The sequence below is a fragment of the Hypomesus transpacificus genome, chromosome 12 (genome assembly GCF_021917145.1).
Source record: "Hypomesus transpacificus isolate Combined female chromosome 12, fHypTra1, whole genome shotgun sequence".
Lineage (NCBI taxonomy): Eukaryota > Metazoa > Chordata > Actinopteri > Osmeriformes > Osmeridae > Hypomesus > Hypomesus transpacificus.
The window spans coordinates 1,199,020-1,221,453 of record NC_061071.1 but is presented as its reverse complement, the minus strand read 5'-3'; the positions used below and the strand labels follow the sequence as shown (position 1 = coordinate 1,221,453).

The 22,434-nt window shown below is 49.6% G+C and overlaps 1 protein-coding gene across 1 annotated transcript in view; it reads left to right on the top strand.

Annotated features, from left to right (window-relative positions):
- The window catches only part of LOC124474866 (nck-associated protein 5-like), an 83,711-nt gene that overhangs the window by 14,945 nt on the left and 46,332 nt on the right, over positions 1 to 22,434 (top strand). Inside the window, exons 2-3 of the mRNA XM_047031326.1 lie at positions 5,675 to 5,892; positions 17,327 to 17,390. Coding sequence (XP_046887282.1) covers positions 5,675 to 5,892; positions 17,327 to 17,390 — 282 coding nt within the window. The remainder of the gene's footprint in view (positions 1 to 5,674; positions 5,893 to 17,326; positions 17,391 to 22,434) is intronic.

The window sequence follows — 22,434 nt, the reverse complement described above, 5'->3', positions numbered from 1 at the left end:
AAAAAAATCTTAGTCAACCAAGAGCATATCGACCAGAAAATCGACTAGTCGACTAAGTGGGGACAGCACTAGACTAGTCGACTAAGTGGGGACAGCACTAAACTAGTCGACTAAGTGGGGACAGCACTAGACTAGTCGACTAAGTGGGGACAGCACTAGACTAGTCGACTAAGTGGGGACAGCACTAGTTGAGCGCAAGTCTTTTGGTTTGTTTACTTCCTGTTTCCGTGCTCGCCAGGTTTGCCCTGTGTTGTTGTTCACAAGAGGATTCCAACAAAAACATTGAGGAGTTTCTTCACCAGCAGGAGGAGAAGCGGAGAGGGGTGAGGAGAGGGGTAAGGAAAAGGGGTGAGGTGGTAGGGACATTCCACGTTTGTCTGACAGATGTGTTGTGTTGGTAGATTCTCGATTTCATTGCTGCAGCATCTGAAACAATGTTGTAGGAGACAAGCTTTGTGTGTAGACTTGAGAAATGCTGCTGTGGGTCAAACCCACTAAACGTGACAAAAGAGGAGAGTTTGGAGGCCGGTGTGAGTCTGGCCTGGGGCATTTGATCATCGAATGACCTTGGCCCTCCATCTCAGTCCTCACAGTGACACAACATCCACAAGAGAAGCAAGACCATTTCTTAAACTTCACCCCTCCATTGTGCTGCTTCTTTCCAACTCCCCCTTCTCTGGGCTTATGTCTCCCCTGAGTGGGCAGGTGGGGGGCTCTGTGTGTGTGTGAGGGGGGAGGGGTTGAGTAGGGGTCCCTAGGTGGGAGGTGCAGGGGGAACCAGCCCTGGGTCCCTCCCCCAGGGTCCCTCACCTAGGAAGTGATGTAAAAGAGGGGATTGTCCTTCCTGACCCCCCTAAATACCCATCCACACACACACACACACACACACACACACACACACACAGAGGAGATCTCCTTCTTATACGACCGTGTCAGAACCCCCCTGTGGAGTCAGGACAGCCAGTGCACGTTTCCATGGAGGGAAGACAAGGATCCGTATAAATAGACACATCTTTGTGATGGAGACTTTTGCAGATGGATGACTTCGCTGTGGTTTGGTTCCTGTTCTCCCTGCGATTTTGGCAGGCCAGGGCATTGACAGGGATGGATGACACCATCAAGTCTTTTGTTCATCTGGAGCAGAAAGCTCTGCTGTGGAGGCCCCCTCCCCTCATTAGGCGCTGTTTCGTCACTGCATTGTAGAGAAATCACGCCCTCCCACCCTCTAACCTTCTGAATATGGAGGCCATCAATCCTCCAGCAGGAGGAAGGAGAGACACTTACATTCCACCCATCTTGGACTTCCTTGTTTTATGACCTTTTCCTGTTCTCCTGTTTATTCCTGGGACTGTTCCACTGTTGTCATATTAACACACGTTTGCACAGTTGGAGTGATAGTCATGGAATTTTACATGTACCATTGTCCTCACCAACCCTGCCCCCCTCACCAACCCCCCTCATCAACCCTGCCCCCCTCACTAACTCTGCCCCCTCACCAACTCTGCCCCCTCACCAACCCTGCCCCCCTCACCAACCCCCCTCACTAACCCTGCCCCCTCACCTACCCTGCCACCCTCACCAACCCTGCCCCCCTCACCAATCCCCCTCACCAACCCCCCTCATCAACCCCCCTCACCAACCCTGCCCCCTCACCAACCCTGCCCCCTCACCAACCCTGCCCCCCTCACCAACTCTGCCCCCCTCACCAACCCCCCTCATCAACCCCCCTCACCAACCCTGCCCCCTCACCAACCCTGCCCCCTCACCAACCCTGCCCCCTTACCAACCCTGCCCCCTTACCAACCCTGCCCCCCTCACCAACTCTGCCCCCAGAAACAGTTGATTCTCTGCCTCTCTGCTCAGGCCAAGGCCAGGGAACTTACAAGTCTAATGGGATGAGTGGAACAGTCCTAATGCTATAATGTGATAACGCTAAGCTTCCCTGAGACCTCCTGTTCTTCTGGGGTCTGTGTGGTCTCTGGAGAGCAGAAACTAATCCCTCCTTTACAGGGCAGCTCTGCTCCAGCACATCTCCATGTGTAGGAATCCTCTACATGTCCAAGCACCTGAGATGGATCTCTCTCTCCTGTCTGTCCGGTCTGAGGAATTGGAGCAGCCGACATTTTCTAATAAAAATATATTTTTTTAAACTGTTGAAAAAATGATTCCCAAAATTATTTTTTCCAAAAAGTTTTGAACAGTTAAAATATTTATTTTTTTTATAGAAAAAATTACACAGTAAAGAAGCTGACATTATAGCACATACATGGCGAACTTGAACAGCAGCACTGGTTAGGGTTCCAGGGTGCAGGACTGGTTAGGGTGCAGGACTGGTTAGGGTGCTAGGGTGCAGGACTGGTTAGGGTGCAGGACTGGTTAGGGTGCAGGACTGGTTAGGGTGCTAGGGTGCAGGACTGGTTAGGGTGCAGGACTGGTTAGGGTGCTAAGATGCAGGCCTGGTTAGGGTGCTAGGGTGCAGGACTGGTTAGGGTGCTAGGGTGCAGGACTGGTTAGGGTGCTAGGGTGCAGGACTGGTTAGGGTGCCAGGGTGCAGGACTGGTTAGGGTGCAGGACTGGTTAGGATGCTAGGGTGCAGGACTGGTTAGGATGCTAGGGTGCAGGACTGGTTAGGGTGCTAGGGTGCAGGACTGACGGGCCTGGTGCTTGTCCCCTAAACCCTACCCTCTCCTCCTACCCCCCTCCTGTCTTCCCCTCTCCTCTCCCCCCATACTATAACTAGCCTCAGCAGCAGTTAACCTGACCTTCAAGGCCTCCCATCTCTGTTGTAATAAATTCAAGGTTGATCCCAGCTAAGTGGTCATCTATGCTGCAGCGTGGCCCTTTGGTCACATTACGTCATATGGTTGATTTGATGGAGATGTGAGTGGAAACCAGAACAGCAGCTTCATCGAGCGAGCTTTGACGAGAAGGTCTCCTCCACGAATATGCTAACTGAAGATATGTGATCACGAATACAGACCTTTCCTCCACTCTGACCACTGAAATACTGTTAGAACTATGCACTTCTGATCCTGGATCTGCTGAACGTTCTGCATGCAACGTTTGTATGTTGCTTTGGATTAAAGCATTTGCTAAAATAATTTGAATGTAAAACTGTAAAAGCGTGATACAGGTCAGGTGCTGTGGAGGTATTTCTACCCTGTGTGTTCTTGTCAAGCTAATGATCTTCTTCTAAGCTGAGAGAGTTTCAGCGTGGTGTTAGGGTTGGATAACTGCTAATGACCACTGGCATTTGCGCTTGTGGCTACCACCTCATTCCACAGTCATGACGAGCCCAGATTAGCTCCAGTTTCACACGTCTAACAGCGTTTAAGCAGCAGCAGCTGCTGTCTCCAGGCCTGCTGTCTGGGAGTAGGGTGAGGGTGAGGGATGAGGTAGGGGTGAGGGGTGGGTGAAGGGTTGAGGGGAAGGTGAGGGGTGAGGTGAGGGTGAGGGTTGGGTGAGGGGTGGGTGAGGGATGAGGTGAGGGTGAGGGTTGAGGTGAGAGCTGAGGTGAGCGTGAGGGTTGAGGTGAGAGATGAGGTGAAGGTTGAGGTGAGGGTGAGAGATGAGGTGAGGGTGAGGGTTGAGGTGAAGGTTGAGGTGAGGGTGAGGGATGAGGTGACGGTTAGAGTGAGGGGTCAGGGGTGAGGGATGAGGTGAGGCTGAGGTGAGAGATGAGGTGAGGGGTGAGGGTTAGAGTGAGGGGTCAGGGGTGAGGGATGAGGGATGAGGTAAGGGGTGAAGGATGAGGTTAGGGATGAGGTGAGGGTGAGGGTTGAAGTGAGAGATGAGGTGAGGGATGAGAGGTGAGGGTTAGAGTGAGGGGTTAGGGATGAGGGATGAGGTGAGGGTGAGGGATGAGGTGAGGGTGAGGGATGAGGTGAGGGTGAGGGATGAGGGATGAGGTGAGGGATTAGGAGAGGGTGAGGGGTGAGGGAGGGAGATAGAGAGGGAGACAGACAGAGAGGGAGACAGACAGAGAGGGAGACAGACAGAGTGGGAGGGAGACAGAGGGAGGGAAACAGGGAGACAGAGAGGGAGGGAGATAGAGAGGGAGACAGACAGAGAGGGAGACAGACAGAGAGGGAGGGAGACAGAGGGAGGGAAACAGGGAGACAGAGAGGGAGGGAGACAGAGACAGAGAGAGAGAGAGAGGGAGTTAGTAGCTTCTGTAGTCCCAGTCCTCTAAGTTACAGATTCATCACTCAGTGTCTTCTGCTTCTGTTTATTCAATTAGAAAAGAGCTTTCTTTAATATTTCATGATTATGCTACATGTGCCCTAGTTACGGCTGACTCCATTCATCTTTTGTGTCGTGAGGGACCCTGTGAGCTGATTGGCCAGCTGCTCTCTGCTCGTATGCAGATCAGACGGCTGCTCTTCTGATAAACCTCATTATCTGGACGCATGATGTTTCTGTCCCAGTCAACCTAATCACAATCAATGAGACTTCCTGAGCGTTTATTGTGATGAATGTTGTTCTTTGTGGTTATACGAAACAATCCAATAATACAAGCTGACGTGGCAAAAAGTAAATGTGTGCACGTGTGTGCTGCGTGCACGTGTGTGCTGCGTGCACGTATGTTTACAGGGCATCTAACCTCCACTCTGCTCTAAAAGAAGCTAGAGGTGTCAGCTCTGTCCCCTGTTGTGTGTGTCAGCTACAAATGGCTTGTGTGATTAGCGTAATTGTTCATTTAGTAGGGTAAATGTGGGGCAGAGGGCTTGTGATTGGCTCGTCCTCTCAGCTGAAGGCTTCAGTCTTCAAGACCCCTTTAATACCCCTCACACCCCCTGGACCCGCCCCCCCTTTTACTGACACGTCCTGTTGGGGAGGAGACAATAGAAGGAACCCCCTTTCTGCCCTCTCTCTCCCCCCCTTCCTCCCCCCTCCTCCTGCTCAGAGCTGGCCCTAACCCAGCCATTCAGCTGAGACTGATGGTGATCACAGCAGATGGGCCGGGAGGGGGGGGGTCCTTTCTCCTCTTCTCTTCTCTCTCTCTCTCTCTCTCTCTCTCTCTCTCTCTCTCTCTCTCTCTCTCTCTCTCTCTCTCTCTCTCTCTCTCTCTCTCTCTCTCTCTCTGTGTCTCTCTCTCTGTGTCTCTCTCTCTCTCTCTGTGTCTCTCTCTCTGTGTCTCTTTCTCTCCACCATGAAAAGAGCTTCAGTCAGAGAATCATCACAAGCTGAGTGCCGCTTGCCAGCTCACGTCCTCACAGTGGAGTTGACCCCCAACACACACACACACACACATGAACACACACACAGCAACACTAACATCCCGGCACCCCTCCCCCTCTGACAGGCTCCTCCCTCCCCAGAGAGCTGCTCCTCCAGAGACGATAGCTCTCCTGAACACATGTTCACCCTCCCGCAGCCTGGACAGAGAGAGAGGGAGAGCTGAGAGAGAGGGGAGGGCAAGAGAGAGAGAGAGGGAGAGCTGAGAGAGAGGGGAGGGCAAGAGAGAGAGAGAGAGAGCGGGGGGAGAGAGAACGGAGCAGGCTGAAACACAGCACAGAGGGAACGTGTATGTGATGAGAGGAGGACGGTGCAGGCAAGGCTACAGCTGGAGACACAGAGAAAGAAACAGAGAGATAGAAACACAGAGAGAGAGAGAAACAGAGCGAGAGAAACAGAGCGAGAGACAGACAAGTGTGATATGGATTGCCTTTAGAGCTATAGCGAGCAACAGACTAGAGACAGAACTCCAGAAAGGGGAGGAAGGAGGGTGCTGGGCTGCTTTGTGAATGTCAACTTTATCAGCTGGCGGATTTGTGTTTGTCTGAGCAAAGGAGGGAGAGAGGGAGAGAGGAAGAGAGGAAGAGAAAGAGACGGAGCAGGATTACCATGCACTCCGTGTGAACAGCCCCAGAATGCTTCACCCCAGGCTGGGTAAGAACACCACACTACCTCCGTCTGCTAGTCTGCACACACAGCCGGGGCTAGTGGTACTACCTCCGTCTGCTAGTCTGCACACACAGCCGGGGCTAGTGGTACTACGTCGCTCAACCGGGAGTGTGTGTGTGTGTGTATGTAGTATGTTAGTGTTGTGACTGGTTCAGTCAGGTGTGTGTGTAGTATGTTAGTGTTGTGACTGGTTCAGTCAGGTGTGTGTGTGTAGTATGTTAGTGTTGTGACTGGTTCAGTCAGGTGTGTGTGTGTAGTATGTTAGTGTTGTGACTGGTTCAGTCAGGTGTGTGTGTGTAGTATGTTAGTGTTGTGACTGGTTCAGTCAGGTGTGTGTGTGTAGTATGTTAGTGTTGTGACTGGTTCAGTCAGGTGTGTGTGTAGTATGTTAGTGTTGTGACTGGTTCAGTCAGGTGTGTGTGTGTAGTATGTTAGTGTTGTGACTGGTTCAGTCAGGTGTGTGTGTGTAGTATGTTAGTGTTGTGACTGGTTCAGTCAGGTGTGTGTGTGTAGTATGTTAGTGTTGTGACTGGTTCAGTCAGGTGTGTGTGTGTAGTATGTTAGTGTTGTGACTGGTTCAGTCAGGTGTGTGTGTAGTATGTTAGTGTTGTGACTGGTTCAGTCAGGTGTGTGTGTGTAGTATGTTAGTGTTGTGACTGGTTCAGTCAGGTGTGTGTGTGTAGTATGTTAGTGTTGTGACTGGTTCAGTCAGGTGTGTGTGTAGTATGTTAGTGTTGTGACTGGTTCAGTCAGGTGTGTGTGTGTAGTATGTTAGTGTTGTGACTGGTTCAGTCAGGTGTGTGTGTAGTATGTTAGTGTTGTGACTGGTTCAGTCAGGTGTGTGTGTGTAGTATGTTAGTGTTGTGACTGGTTCAGTCAGGTGTGTGTGTGTAGTATGTTAGTGTTGTGACTGGTTCAGTCAGGTGTGTGTGTGTAGTATGTTAGTGTTGTGACTGGTTCAGTCAGGTGTGTGTGTGTAGTATGTTAGTGTTGTGACTGGTTCAGTCAGGTGTGTGTGTGTAGTATGTTAGTGTTGTGACTGGTTCAGTCAGGTGTGTGTGTGTAGTATGTTAGTGTTGTGACTGGTTCAGTCAGGTGTGTGTGTAGTATGTTAGTGTTGTGACTGGTTCAGTCAGGTGTGTGTGTGTAGTATGTTAGTGTTGTGACTGGTTCAGTCAGGTGTGTGTGTGTAGTATGTTAGTGTTGTGACTGGTTCAGTCAGGTGTGTGTGTAGTATGTTAGTGTTGTGACTGGTTCAGTCAGGTGTGTGTGTGTAGTATGTTAGTGTTGTGACTGGTTCAGTCAGGTGTGTGTGTGTAGTATGTTAGTGTTGTGACTGGTTCAGTCAGGTGTGTGTGTGTAGTATGTTAGTGTTGTGACTGGTTCAGTCAGGTGTGTGTGTGTAGTATGTTAGTGTTGTGACTGGTTCAGTCAGGTGTGTGTGTGTAATATGTTAGTGTTGTGACTGGTTCAGTCAGGTGTGTGTGTGTAGTATGTTAGTGTTGTGACTGGTTCAGTCAGGTGTGTGTGTGTAGTATGTTAGTGTTGTGACTGGTTCAGTCAGGTGTGTGTGTAGTATGTTAGTGTTGTGACTGGTTCAGTCAGGTGTGTGTGTAGTATGTTAGTGTTGTGACTGGTTCAGTCAGGTGTGTGTGTGTAGTATGTTAGTGTTGTGACTAGTTCAGTCAGGTTTGTGTGTAGTATGTTAGTGTTGTGACTGGTTCAGTCAGGTGTGTGTGTGTAGTATGTTAGTGTTGTGACTGGTTCAGTCAGGTGTGTGTGTAGTATGTTAGTGTTGTGACTGGTTCAGTCAGGTGTGTGTGTAGTATGTTAGTGTTGTGACTGGTTCATTCAGGTGTGTGTGTGTAGTATGTTAGTGTTGTGACTGGTTCAGTCAGGTGTGTGTGTAGTATGTTAGTGTTGTGACTGGTTCAGTCAGGTGTGTGTGTGTAGTATGTTAGTGTTGTGACTGGTTCAGTCAGGTGTGTGTGTGTAGTATGTTAGTGTTGTGACTGGTTCAGTCAGGTGTGTGTGTGTAGTATGTTAGTGTTGTGACTGGTTCAGTCAGGTGTGTGTGTGTAGTATGTTAGTGTTGTGACTGGTTCAGTCAGGTGTGTGTGTAGTATGTTAGTGTTGTGACTGGTTCAGTCAGGTGTGTGTGTGTAGTATGTTAGTGTTGTGACTGGTTCAGTCAGGTGTGTGTGTAGTATGTTAGTGTTGTGACTGGTTCAGTCAGGTGTGTGTGTGTAGTATGTTAGTGTTGTGACTGGTTCAGTCAGGTGTGTGTGTAGTATGTTAGTGTTGTGACTGGTTCAGTCAGGTGTGTGTGTAGTATGTTAGTGTTGTGACTGGTTCAGTCAGGTGTGTGTGTGTAGTATGTTAGTGTTGTGACTGGTTCAGTCAGGTGTGTGTGTGTAGTATGTTAGTGTTGTGACTGGTTCAGTCAGGTGTGTGTGTGTAGTATGTTAGTGTTGTGACTGGTTCAGTCAGGTGTGTGTGTAGTATGTTAGTGTTGTGACTGGTTCAGTCAGGTGTGTGTGTAGTATGTTAGTGTTGTGACTGGTTCAGTCAGGTGTGTGTGTGTAGTATGTTAGTGTATCTGAAGCAGTTGTTAGATGTTCGTCTGATCGTCCTCATCAGGTTCTCCTTCTCTGACCTGCTGAAGCACGGGCCCTGAGACCAGCTGGACGTTCTCTAGTGGAGGGAACCCTGCAGTTAGTTATACCAGAGAACCCTTCTCATGATCACCCCAGAACTGTTCTGTTTTTAGGCACGGGTGATGATCTGAGCACAGTGCTTCTTCATTGGCCGGTGTTGCTCAGCGACAAAATGCTTGACGGAGCAGGGCTGTTGCTAGTCGCAACGGTACCAGTCTCAAACCAGCGTCTTTAATTGGGATTGATAACATGGAGACTTGGGGCCCAGTGGTTCTGAGAGAGCCAGGACCACTAACAGAGATTAGGGTGTGCTGGAATGTAGCCTAACCCCACCCCCCTGCCCCTTGCCCCGCTGCCCCCAACTCCCCTTCCCTGGGTCAGATTAAGATTACTATTTTCTTTGTACTGTTATTAGCTAGCTATCCCAGCACTGCTACTGCTAATACAGTACTGCTACTACAGTACTGCTACTACAGTACTGCTAATACAGTACTGCTACTACAGTACTGCTTCTACAGTACTGTTACTACAGTACTGTTACTACAGTACTGCTACTACAGTACTGCTAATACAGTACTGCTACTACAGAACTGGTAATAGGGAGTCAGGTGGCTGAGCGGTTAGGGAAAGGGGCTAGTAATCTGAAGGTTGCCAGTTAGATTCCCGGCTGTGTCAAATTATGTTGTGTCCTTGGGCAAGGCACTTCACCCTACTTGCCTCAGGGGGAATGTCCCTGTACTTAATGCAAGTGGCTCTGGATAAGAGCGTCTGCTAAATGACTAAAATGTAAAATGTAATTCGGTACTGCTACTACAGTACTGCTACTACAGGACTGCTAGCAGCTAGCTGCTGGTAAAATAAATGTTGACTGGACTGATGTGATGTTGCTGGCCAGCTCCTGAACTACCTGGGGGATTATACACTGCTGGAGGGGGATTAGATCTGAGGGGATTACAACTGGAATTCTGGGTTCCCATGCGGCCACATCAAAACATTTAAATTATGATCACTCTTTTTAAACTCTGTCCATGCCAGTAAGAGTTAGAGTCTTTGATGGTAATCTGTATGGCTAAAATATAAAACATCTCATGTTGTATGGGTGTAATCTGTTTTTCATGAGAGAACATATATTGAGGATACTTTGGGATATAAATGCTACGTGCATATGAATCTCCAACATGGCCCGTACTCTGTAGTAATCCTCTTAGCACTGGACAGAGTGATGTCAGAAGTTGGTGTGTTGGTGAGCCAGCAGTGATGGGACTCAGTAATGGACAGTGCAGTCAGATGCTGGAGTTAACAACGTGCCAGGAGGTCCTCACTCAGTCCCCGCTAAGCCTCGTCCACATGGCTGGGAAGCAAACAGAGGACGTCCATCTGAGATCCAAACGACCTCTCAGTTGGAGAGGGTGGGGGTTAGGGTTAGCTGTGTTTGGAGAGGGTGGGGGTTAGGGTTAGCTGTGTTTAGAGTGGGAGGGTTAGGGGGTTTCATGTTAGTGTGTTTGTTGCCATTCTTTATTTTAGTCTCCAAATCTCTCCTCTGCTCCATCACTCTATCTCTCTCTCTTCCTCTCCTTCTCTCCATTCCCACCTCACTTTATCTCTCTCTGTCCCTTTCCCCCTCCCTCTCTGTCCCCCTCCCTCTCCCTCTCTGCTTCCTCTGGGCCTCTCTGTCCCTGTGAGTGATGCTGCTGTGTGCTCCCAGCTCACACTGAAACACTGAGGAATGTCCTCATCTCTCAGCAGGGAGCGCTCCCCTCCACTCAGTTTCATTTGAAGGGGGACCCCAGTCCTCTCCAGCCTCTGTGGGCCTCCTCTCTCCCCGGTCCTCCAGCCTCTGTGGGGCCTCCTCTCTCCCCGGTCCTCCAGCCTCTGTGGGGCCTCCTCTCTCCCCGGTCCTCCAGCCTCTGTGGGGCCTCCTCTCTCCCCAGTCCTCCAGCCTCTGTGGGGCCTCCTCTCTCCCCGGTCCTCCAGCCTCTGTGGGGCCTCCTCTCTCCCCAGTCCTCTCCAGCCTCTGTGGGCCTCCTCTCTCCCCGGTCCTCCAGCCTCTGTGGGCCTCCTCTCTCCCCGGTCCTCCAGCCTCTGTGGGGCCTCCTCTCTCCCCAGTCCTCTCCAGCCTCTGTGGGGCCTCCTCTCTCCCCAGTCCTCTCCAGCCTCTGTGGGCCTTCTCTCTCCCCGGTCCTCCAGCCTCTGTGGGTCTCTCTCCCCGGTCCTCCAGCCTCTGTGGGGCCTCCTCTCTCTCCGGTCCTAAACCCTCCTCTCTCCCTGGTAGCAGAAGTTAGTATGTGTTTCTTTAGCAGATACTTTAATCCAAATGTGGTGGAGCAGATTCTTCCATCTCTACCTACAACAGACTAGGGTTAGACACAACCCTGCCACTGCTGCCTCTGCTGCCTCTGCTGCCCCTGCTGCCTCTCCTGTTTGTAATGTTTGGGCTGTTTTTGGTGTCTTGTTTGATTTGATCCAGACGGCAGCATGCTCACCGTGTCATCCCCAGCCTCGTGGTACATACCACAGCATGTTTACCTTCTTGGCGTCTTTCCTGTGGAATATGTCGTCTCTCTCAAGATAGTAAGAGTTGACGCACTGACACCACTTACAACCAGTAGGAAGAGGAAGATGTGCCTGTCTGCTGTAGCCAGCTTCCTGCTGAGTGTGGATACACAAGAGTGTCCTCCCTCCAGCAGCCTTCCTTGGGTTTGTGATGCCCATTTTGCTCCTTGTCTGATGGTTTAGGTTGTGTCACTGAGGTCGTGTCCCTGAGGCTGTGTCACTGAGGTTGTGTCACTGAGGTTGTGTCACTGAGGCTGTGTCACTGAGGCTGTGTCACTGAGGCTGTGTCACTGAGGCTGTGTCCCTGAGGCTGTGTTACTGAGGCTGTGTTACTGAGGCTGTGTCACTGAGGCTGTGTTACTGAGGCTGTGTTACTGAGGCTGTGTCACTGAGGCTGTGTCACTGAGGCTGTGTCTCTGAGGCTGTGTTACTGAGGCTGTGTTACTGAGGCTGTGTCACTGAGGCTGTGTCACTGAGGTTGTGTCCCTGAGGTTGTGTCCCTGAGGCTGTGTCCCTGAGGCTGTGTCCCTGAGGCTGTGTCACTGAGGCTGTGTTACTGAGGCTGTGTTACTGAGGCTGTGTCACTGAGGCTGTGTCACTGAGGCTGTGTCACTGAGGCTGTGTCACTGAGGCTGTGTCACTGAGGCTGTGTCACTGAGGCTGTGCTGTTCCATGCTACGTCGTCCACTTAGAGCTTAGCAGAGAGAGAGAGAGGACAGTTTCACATGGGAAAAATGCATGAAATTAGGGTCAGAATAATAGTTTCACATGCAAACGTTTTTTCTAAGATGAGCGATGATTCCTGCGTGATAGGAGCCAGTCATCCATCTCTCCTGAATAGCATCTCGCTGATCTAAAAACAGCAAACATAGTTCACAGACTCTTAGCAAAAAACATTTATGACTTTTGGAAGGAGTGAGGTTTTATATTGAGGTCTGCTGGGGTTGGGAATGTCAGCAGACTTCAGTTCCCCCTCCCTGCGTCGTAAATCTGTGGGTGATTACAGGCAGAGATCGTGCTCTCCAAGAGCTCTGGCTCAGAGCTGCACTGGACCGAGTTCTGTGGAAGATCAACTCTCTCTCTCTCTCTCTCTCTCTCTCTCTCTCTCTCTCTCTCTCTCTCTCTCTCTCTCTCTGTCTCTGTCTCTGTCTCTGTCTCCCTCCCTCCCTCCCTCTGTATTTCTTTGTCTTTCACTTTTTGCATTGTCTCTGTTTTGGTCTGTCTTGCTCTCTGTTTTTCTTCCTCTCTCTCTCTCCTCCCGGTCTGTTGTGATACATTCTTTCTCCAACAGACAGACAAACTGTTGACCCCTGAAAGTCAGTGTTTGCCGTACCTTTGTGAGGCCTGGCTTGTGTGAGAGGGGCTGAAAGCGTGGTGTTTGCACACCTCTGAAACGTGTTGACAATGAGAGTCAAACGGCCACAGGGGCATGGCCCTCACACAGTGGGCCATGAGTCAGCAGTACAGAGAACTACAGAGGGCAGGGATCTGCAGACAGACAGACAAAGTTTAGCCTGTGAGTAAATGAAGAGCATTTTTCATTTACATTTAGTCATTTAGCAGACACTCTTATCCAGAGCGACTTACAATAAATACAGGGACATTCCCCAAGGCAAGTAGAGTGAAATGCCTTGCCCAAGGACACAACGTAATTTGGCACGGTCGGGAACCGAACCTGCAACCTTTTGATTAATAGCCGGATTCCATTTGTTGTCTTGTGTACAGTAGTGTTCTCTAAACACACACACACACACTCACACACACACACACACACTCACACACACACTCACACACAGCGTCTGTATTGACAGAATGTACAGATGATGACACTCTCCTGGTGTGGATGTGTAGCAGTGAGAGCATCACAATAAAAACATCTCTTCTGGGAGTGAGCGTTAGTTCTTGTGGGAGGAATTGTGGGTTTTAGCATGTATGTGTGTGTATGTGATAGTATGTGTGTGAATGGATGATAATGTGTGTGTGTGTGTGTGTATTTCTCGTGTGTTGGTCCAAGGGTCAGGGGTTAGTGTGTTCTCAAGCCTGTGACCTCTGCCCTCCTGTCCCAGGAAGGCTGCTGTCACACACGCTCACCACCCTCCACACACACACACACACACACACACTCACCACCCTCCACACACACACACACTCACCACCCTCCACACACACACACTCACCACCCTCCACACACACACACACTCACCACCCTCCACACACACACACCACCCTCCATAGCAGCACATTCCATGCTCAGTCAGAAGCCGGTTAATGGTGTCAGAAGATGAGGAATGTGCCTTTTGAGCTTTTTATTGTTACGGTTTAAAAGCTGCTGTTCCTGTGTTCTGGTGGTGTGTGGAGGCAGCAGGTGGTGTTCCTGTGTTCTGGTGGTGTGTGGAGGCAGCAGGTGGTGTTCCTGTGTTCTGGTGGTGTGTGGAGGCAGCAGGTGGTGTTCCTGTGTTCTGGTGGTGTGTGGAGGCAGCAGGTTGTGTTCTGGTGGTGTGTGGAGGCAGCAGGCTGCTGACTGGTTGGTGACACGGCAGGGCAGAGCTTGAGAAGTCCTTTGTGCCTGCAGTCACATGTCCTTTGAGATGATTCCAGAGAGAACCTCATCACATTACACCTGTCTATTATTGATTGTAGCAGCACATTATTCCTCCACACTGCACCCCCTATACTCTCTCTCACAGTCACTTTCTCCCTCTCTCTCTCTCCCTCTCTCTCTCTCTCTCTCTTTCTCTCTGTCTTTCTCTCATCCACTCACCAGCGTCATGTTTGAACAAACAACAACAGAGCAGCTTCCCAGCATGCAGTTCAAACACTCGCTCCTGTAAGGCCAGGCCAGGCCTGTCAGCTCAGGTTGTCTCGCTCCCACCCACCCTCCCCCACACACACACACACACACACACACACCCACACACAGCATCTTGTCTCTCAGAGAGACGGTTTCACTGGCTCCACATGATAGAGAAAATAAGTTAGGAAGATCACAGAGAGATAGAGGGAAGGAGAGAGAAAGAAAGGGGAGAGAAAGAGGGACGGAGGGAGAGAGAAAGAGAAAGGCAGGCAGAGAGAGAGGCAGAGAGTGAGAGAGGCACAGAGAGAGAGAGAGGCAGAGAGGATGTTTGTGTTATTTGGATCTGAAGTCTCTCTGTAATTTTTTTCTATCCGATCTAACCCTATCCTAGCTAACCCTGTCCTATCTGACCCTGTCCTATCTGACCCTGCCCTATCTAACCCTGTCCTAGCTAACCCTGTCCTATCTAACCCTGTCCTATCTGACCCTGTCCTATCTAACCCTGTCCTATCTAACCCTGTCCTAGCTAACCCTGTCCTATCTAACCCTGTCCTATCTGACCCTGTCCTATCTAACCCAGGAGACAAACGAGGATGTTGTGAGAGGGTGTATCACCACATCAGAGCTTTGATTAGAGGACAGGAGGACCCCCACACACACCCACAGACACACACACACAGACACACAGACACACACACCCACAGACACACACACATAGGAGTGGACAATCCCAGACACTCCCAGTTCTGACTGTCTCTGCAGCAGCTTGTGTGTGGCGTGGGAACCATGTGATGTTGAGGTTTGGGGATGTGTCTGGTTTTGTGTGTGTCTGGTTTAGTGTATCTGTGTGTGTCTGGTTGTGTGTGTCTGTGTGTGTGTGTGTCTGGTTGTGTATGTATGTAGTAGTAGTAGGTACTTGACTATCTAGGAATGAAAAAATAATAATCTAAAACACGTCACCAATACTAAATAGGCAAATACAAGAGAATAAAACTAAACTAAACTATACTACCCAGTGTGTGAATGTGTTAGTGTGAATGTCTTAGTGTGAATGTGTTAGTGTGAATGTGTATCTGGTTGTCTTCAAGACATGAGAGACTTGAACTCTGTCAAGATGCCAGGCAGGTTTACACAGCTGCAACTGGTTAGTACCGAACCGATCGGCAAAATGTTTAAAGTGGTCCGTGATTGAAATGCAAATGTCCCACGCTGAAGCCCCCCCTGAACTCCACTTGTGTGAAAACCTGAACCCTTCTAACGTCCTGCAGGAGGATCTGAACCCTTCTCGCATCCTGCAGGAGGATCTGAACCCTTCTCACGTCCTGCCAGAGGATCTGAACCCTTCTCACGTCCTGCAGGAGGATCTGAACCTGAACCCTTCTCACGTCCTGCCAGAGGATCTGAACCTGAACCCTTCTCACGTCCTGCCAGAGGATCTGAACCTGAACCCTTCTCACATCCTGCCAGAGGATCTGAACCTGAGCCCTTCTCACGTCCTGCCGGAGGATCTGAACCTGAACCCTTCTCATGTCCTGCCAGAGCATCTGAACCCTTCTCACATCCTGCCAGAGGATCTGAACCTGAACCCTTCTCACGTCCTGCCAGAGGATCTGAACCCTTCTCACGTCCTGCAGGAGGATCTGAACCTGAACCCTTCTCACGTCCTGCCGGAGGATCTGAACCCTTCTCACGTCCTGCAGGAGGATCTGGGCCCTTCTCACGTCCTGCAGGAGGATCTGAGCCCTTCTCACGTCCTGCCAGTGCATCTGAACCCTGGACACAAACGTTGCCGTTCACGACTTCACTGTTTTGACTGCCGGTTAAATATGTACCAATTACTATAATTATGTTTTACACAGAATGTCAAATTGCTTCTATTTTTGGAAACAATTTTCTGGGGCTGGCTCATGTTTCCCCGGCGTTGTAACATGTCTGTACAGAAGTGGTCTGAAACTTAACTTCTTACATGTCTGACTGAACAATAACAGACTTCAAAACACCTAGACCAGCCTTGCTTTGCAACACATCTAGACCAGCCTTGCTTGAGCTACAAGGTCATGTGACGCCACTCACCAAGTTGTTACTGAAGCATACACACACACACCACATCTTTCACAGCTTTAGTCACTGTGGCTAACTGTGCATCTAGCTTCTGTACTGTAGCTAGCTGTACTGTAGCAAGCTGTACTGCAGCTACTGTAATGTGTAGCTACAGGGAAATGAGTTTCTCCAGGTTAGACTGGGAAGAATGTATTGGTTTGAGGTGTACTCCGTGATGAGACTCTGTGAAGGTTAGCTTCCCTCAGCAGGACAGGGAGCTAGCGGACTCTGTGCAGCTTGGCTGGGATTCTTGCTGGTGGGCAAACTGTGTTGAGCTGTCTGTCTCCTGGTCTGAGATCACCTGGTCTGGGATCTCCTGGTCTGGGATCACCTGGTCTGAGATCTCCTGGTCTGAGATCTCCTGGTCTGGGATCTCCTGGTCTGGGATCACCTGGTCTGGGATCACCTGGTCTGGGATCTCCTGGTCTGGGATCTCCTGGTCTGGGATCACCTGGTCTGGGATCTCCTGGTCTGGGATCTCCTGGTCTGGGATCTCCTGGTCTGGGATCACCTGGTCTGGGATCTCCTGGTCTGGGATCTCCTGGTCTGAGATCTCCTGGTCTGGGATCTCCTGGTCTGGGATCTCCTGGTCTGGGATCTCCTGGTCTGGGATCACCTGGTCTGGGATCTCTTGGTCTGGGATCTCCTGGTCTGGGATCTCCTGGTCTGGGATCTCCTGGTCTGGGATCACCTGGTCTGGGATCTCCTGGTTTGGGATCACCTGGTGTAGTTCTATCAGACAGACAGGTATCTGTAGATGAATTGTCAGACAGGTTCTGTCAGAGAGACAGGTAGTGTTGGGAGTCAGTGTGGGAGCAGCTATAGAGGAGGATGTGTGATGTGTACTCAGTGGACTCTGATTCCCTCACTCTGATTCCCTCACTCTGATGCCCTCACTCTGGGTAAGGGTGTCACTGGACCAGTAAGTGTGTGTGTGTGTGTGTGTGTGTGTGTGTGTGTGTGTGTGTGTGTGTGTGTAGTTAAAGCGAGTGTAAACCTTAAGGTTTCTTCAACAGGGACGGTGTTGAATTGAATGTGACCCAATGAAGAAAATATCAGCTATTCACTCTTTGTTATTGTTCTCTCTCTCCCTTTTTCTATGTCTCTCTCCTCCTCTTGTTCACCCTCCCACTCTCTCTCTCTCTCTCTCTCTCTCTCTCTCTCTCTCCCACTCTCTCTCTCTCTCTCCCTCTCTCTCTCTCTCTCTCTCTCTCTCTCTCTCTCTCTCTCTCTCTCCACTCTCTGTCTCCACTCTCTGTCTCCACTCTCTGTCTCTTTCTCTCTCCCCCACTCCCCCCTCTCTTGTTTTGTCCAGAGAGAAGCTGGCAGTGGCTCGCTTGCAGAGGGAAGTTGCACAGGGCAAAAGTGAAGGAACAATGGTACAGTTGAATTCTATGTAGTACTGTTCTGTCTCTTACACACACACACACACACACACACACACACACACACACACTAACCCACGGTCTATTAACACACACAAGCCATTCGTAAGTGTTTTTTTTTGTGTGAATGTGTTTGTTTGTTTGTGTATCTGTGTGTTCTGCCATAAACCTACAGCTTAGTTTCAGAGTTCTCACGTGCCTGTCCAACCTGGTATCTAGATGGTACCTGGGCTGGTATCTAACTGGTACCTGGGCTGGTACCTAGCTGGTACCTGGGCTGGTATCTAGCTGGTACCTGGGTTGGTCACCCAGAGGGAGCTGCATGGTGACTTCAGGCTGAAGGGCAAGGTCTAGGTTTTATGTTAGGCTGATTGTGTAACTCAAGAGAGGAGAGGAGGGGTCCGGACAGGCGGGAAGAGGGCAGTAGTTCAGTTGTGGAGTGGCTGAGAGAGAAGAGAGACCAGCTGACAGAGAGAGATCAGTGTGGTAGGAGAGAGACGAGGTGAGGAGTTACTCTCCTGCCCCCATCCCAGCTGCTCTGTTGAGGAGAGCTGGAACAGAACAAGATGTTTGATCCATAACTATCAGCATCACAGGCATGTCGAACATGAAACACAGAATGACTTGAATATGGTGTGAATCAGGCCCGTACTCCACCACCCTGACTGTGTGTGTGTGTGTGAGAGGGAGAGAGAGGAGCATGTGTGATATTGATTTCCACCGTGTCTCCTAGGAATGTAGGCAGCACCCCAAGGTCACCCTGGCGCCTCAGAGCTACACACACTGCACTCACATGACACACACACGTTACTGCACTCTTACACTCTCTCACACACACACACACACACACACACACACACACACACGTGCTGACGGGCTGGCTGGGGTGTGAGACCAGTCTACCAGAAGCTTTGAGTCCTTAGAACCACCTGGGGGGGGGGGGGGGCTGTCAGGGGGCTGGGGGGGGGGGGGCTGTAAGGGGGCTGTGAGGTGGCTGGAGGGGGCTGAGCTGAGGGGGACCCCAGGAAGCAGGGGGATGCAGGGTGACATTACCTTTGAGCTCTAACCATAAACCTCAGGACTAGCTCTAACCCTAACCCTAGACCTCAGGACTAACTCTAACCCTAACCCTAGACCTCAGGACTAGCTCTAACCCTAGACCTCAGGACTAGCTCTAACCCTAACCCTAGACCTCAGGACTAGCTCTAACCCTAACCCTAGACCTCAGGACTAGCTCTAACCCTAACCCTAGACCTCAGGACTAGCTCTAACCCTAACCCTAGACCTCAGGACTAGCTCTAACCCTAGACCTCAGGACTAGCTCTAACCCTAGACCTCAGGACTAGCTCTAGCCCTAACCCTAGACCTCAGGACTAGCTCTAACCCTAACCCTAGACCTCAGGACTAGCTCTAACCCTAGACCTCAGGACTAGCTCTAACCCTAGACCCCAGGACTAGCTCTAGCCCTAACCCTAGACCTCAGGACTAGCTCTAACCCTAGACCTCAGGACTAGCTCTAACCCTAGACCTCAGGACTAGCTCTAGCCCTAGACCTCAGGACTAACTCTAACCCTAACCCTAGACCTCAGGACTAGCTCTAACCCTAACCCTAGACCTCAGGACTAGCTCTAACCCTAGACCTCAGGACTAACTCTAACCCTAACCATAACCCTCAGGACTAGCCCTAACCCTAACCATAACCCTCAGGACTAGCTCTAACCCTAGACCTCAGGACTAGCTCTAACCCTAGACCTCAGGACTAGCCCTAACCCTAACCCTAGACCACACTTCAGAGAGGCTGAGGAGTGGAGCTGGACCAAGCTTCAGGTTTTTTATCATTTCTCCAGCAGGATTCAACATGAACAGTAGAGCAGGTCCTCTCCAGTGAGTTTGTAAACGCTGAGCCTTTAGATTTTATCAGGTGTTTGCAGGAAAATACAGTATAAAACATACATAGATCTTTCAGAAATGCATTCAATGTTGACTTTTATCATACCTAAATATTTAAAAACCTGTGTGTCTAAACCTTCTTCAGTACAGACATCTCTGTTTAATTTATGAATGCGGGACCTGCACTGTGCATACAGTCCCTGTTGTGTGCCTGTGTGTGTGTGTGTCTGTGTGTCTTTGATTCTCCAAGAGCTCCTACTGAGGTTTTACTGTCGAATGAAGAGATTATTGAGTTAGCTCACTAACACACACACAGCCAGACACACTAGCACACACTTTACACTGTCTGGTAGCTGAGATGTGGTTACTTTACACTGTCTGGTAGCTGAGATGTGGTTACTTTACACTGTCTGGTAGCTGAGATGTGTTTACTTTACACTGTGTCTGGTAGCTGAGATGTGGTTACTTTACAATGTGTCTGGTAGCTGAGATGTGGTTACTTTACACTGTGTCTGGTAGCTGAGATGTGGTTACTTTACACTGTGTGTGGTAGCTGAGATGTGTTTACTTTACACTGTGTCTGGTAGCTGAGATGAGGTTACTTTACACTGCGTCTTGTAGCTGAGATGTGGTTACTTTACACTGTGTCTGGTAGCTGATGTGTTTACTTTACACTGTGTCTGGTAGCTGAGATGAGGTTACTTTACACTGTGTCTGGTAAAGTGCTTCTGATCCTTGGTCTTATGCTGTACTTTCTATAAGCAGTATTTGTACCATCAGTACTACTGGGTCTCTGTCCGGCTGTGATCAACACACTTCTGCTTCAAACAGGTAGTAGCCTACCAGTCTGATCCACACACGGCTTCCTGACTCTGGGAACAGGGCGGCCCATGGTCAAGCAAATCGATCGAGCAGAGTGTTTAGAGAATATTAAACAGAACAGATTGTGTGAAGGTTTGACCTGACATGTCAATTGGCAGAGGTATTTGCTGGTGGAGCTGTAGGGACGGTCTTGTTTAGGGGGAGATGGACACCTATAGGAGAAAGACGGAAGTGCAGGTTCCCAACTCTATGCAGCCCTGCTTGGATTCACAATGCTCAGAGAAAGCCTATTTTTCTCGAGCGAACGTTTCTTCATCCAGCTTTCAGTAGTTTTCATTTTAGAATGATGGATTCTTACCCTTTCGCTGCTTGTGTAAAAACAGCGGCTGGTAATGTATTTACCAGCTTGTGGACGTTAACATGGTGGCTATCACCCGTAAGCCTTGTTTTCCTGAATGTAAAGTGTTAGGACAGTAAATCCCTGAGCTGTGAGCCGTGTGCTGTCTGGCAAGGTCTGGCCCTGTTCAGGAGACTCTGGACTGAGCTGCCCCAGACTAAACACAGACAGTTAACTAAACTACAGTTAAACATTAACATATTGAACAAAAGCCATCCTGCTTACAACGTTTGTTGTAAAGGAGGGTGGTGATGTAACAGCTCTTGGCTGTGTCTGCGGTGTGCGGGGGGGGAGACCTGGTAAACAACACTACTGCCCTTCTGTCAAAACACCAAATCACTGAACAGTATCACTTACACCTCTGCTTCCAGGCTAGGGAGAGATCTGGACGCTTTATAGCTCTGTTCCAGAGGTGTTTAATCAGGGAATATGACTGCCCGAAAAAAACTGGCAAAATAATATCAGAATTGACCAGCTGTGAAATTATGTTGTTTTTCGGGATCTTTGCATCGTCAGTGTTTGTGACACCTGCATGATAATACTCTGTGTAACAAGATTGAATTTGTTCTGAAATTACATTAAAGTCTGTTCTGAATTTGTTCTGAAGATGAGCTGTTTGTCTACACGAGGCCTGACCACTGTGGCCCCAGGCAGGTAGGACGATAAGCTCAGTCTAGTCCACATCTACATTTAGTCTTTTTTTTTGTTGCAGATGCTATTATCCAGAGCAACTTACAGTAAGTACATGGACATTCCCTCGAGGCAAGTAGGTTGAAGTGCCTTGACCAAGGACACAATGTCATTTTGCGCGAACCGGCAACCTTCTGATTATTAGCCCGATTCCCTAACCGCTCAGCCATCTGACTCCAGAGATGTAGACCAGGTCTGGTGTCTAGTCCAAGTCCTGGTGTAGTCCAGGTCTATTGGTTCAGGAGAGAAGCAGTGTTACTCTGCAGTACCTCCTCATTAAGATGTTTAGGGTTCATCTGGCGGATGCAGCTGTGTTCCTTGTTTTGGCTGTTTGACTTGATTTCCTGCACAGAACAATTGATCTTTACAGTGATGCTGGTATAGACAGGTTAATGTGTGTGGGAAACACAGGGAGGGATTTAGTCACACAACATTGCCTGCTTGAAGCACTGGACAAGCTTGTGTCCATGCGGCCACTGGATGGCGCTGTAGGGCTGTTGTCATGTCTTAGAAAGAAAAGAAAGGTTTTCTCAATTAGAATTAGTTTTTAATTTTGTAACCATTTGCAAGTTGAGCTAACGCCACCCCTGAGGTAGGAGCAGCAGCTTCTGAAGCAACACAACTTGATGTCAAGTGTCATGACTTCCAGATTTCAACAATGACCGGGTTTCCCAGATTCGTTAAGAAGCTCTTAACGCTAAGAGCTTCTTAGGAGCGTTAAGAGCTTCTTAACGAATCTGGGAAACCTGGCCAATGTCTGTCTGATCATTAAATGTGACTGAGTGATAATTATACGCCATTAAGCACCATGCAACTAATGCTTCAGTTTAGACCTTGAAGTATCTTTGTGGTCAAAATGATACAATGTTACAATAGGCAAGACTTTTGCTTTGCAAAGTCAATAAGTAAATACATATACGTCAGTCAGCTAACTAGCTAGCCAATCAGTCAGCCAGGTAATCAGCCAGGCAGTCAGACAGCTAATCAATCAATCAGCCAGCCAGCCAGCTAGCCAGCCAGCCAGACAGTTGACTGTGTCCAATCCCTAACCTCCCTGTCACTAAGACCAGCCTGGTGGAACAACACATTGTTATTGACTGAGATTGACTAGACAGGGGTGGCTAGGAATTGAACACATGTAGCTCATACACCCATCCAATCATGATTCACCTCAACCTTTAACTTGACTCTGACTACCGAAACACTGTCAGAACTATCAGTGTGTAGATGTGGATGTGT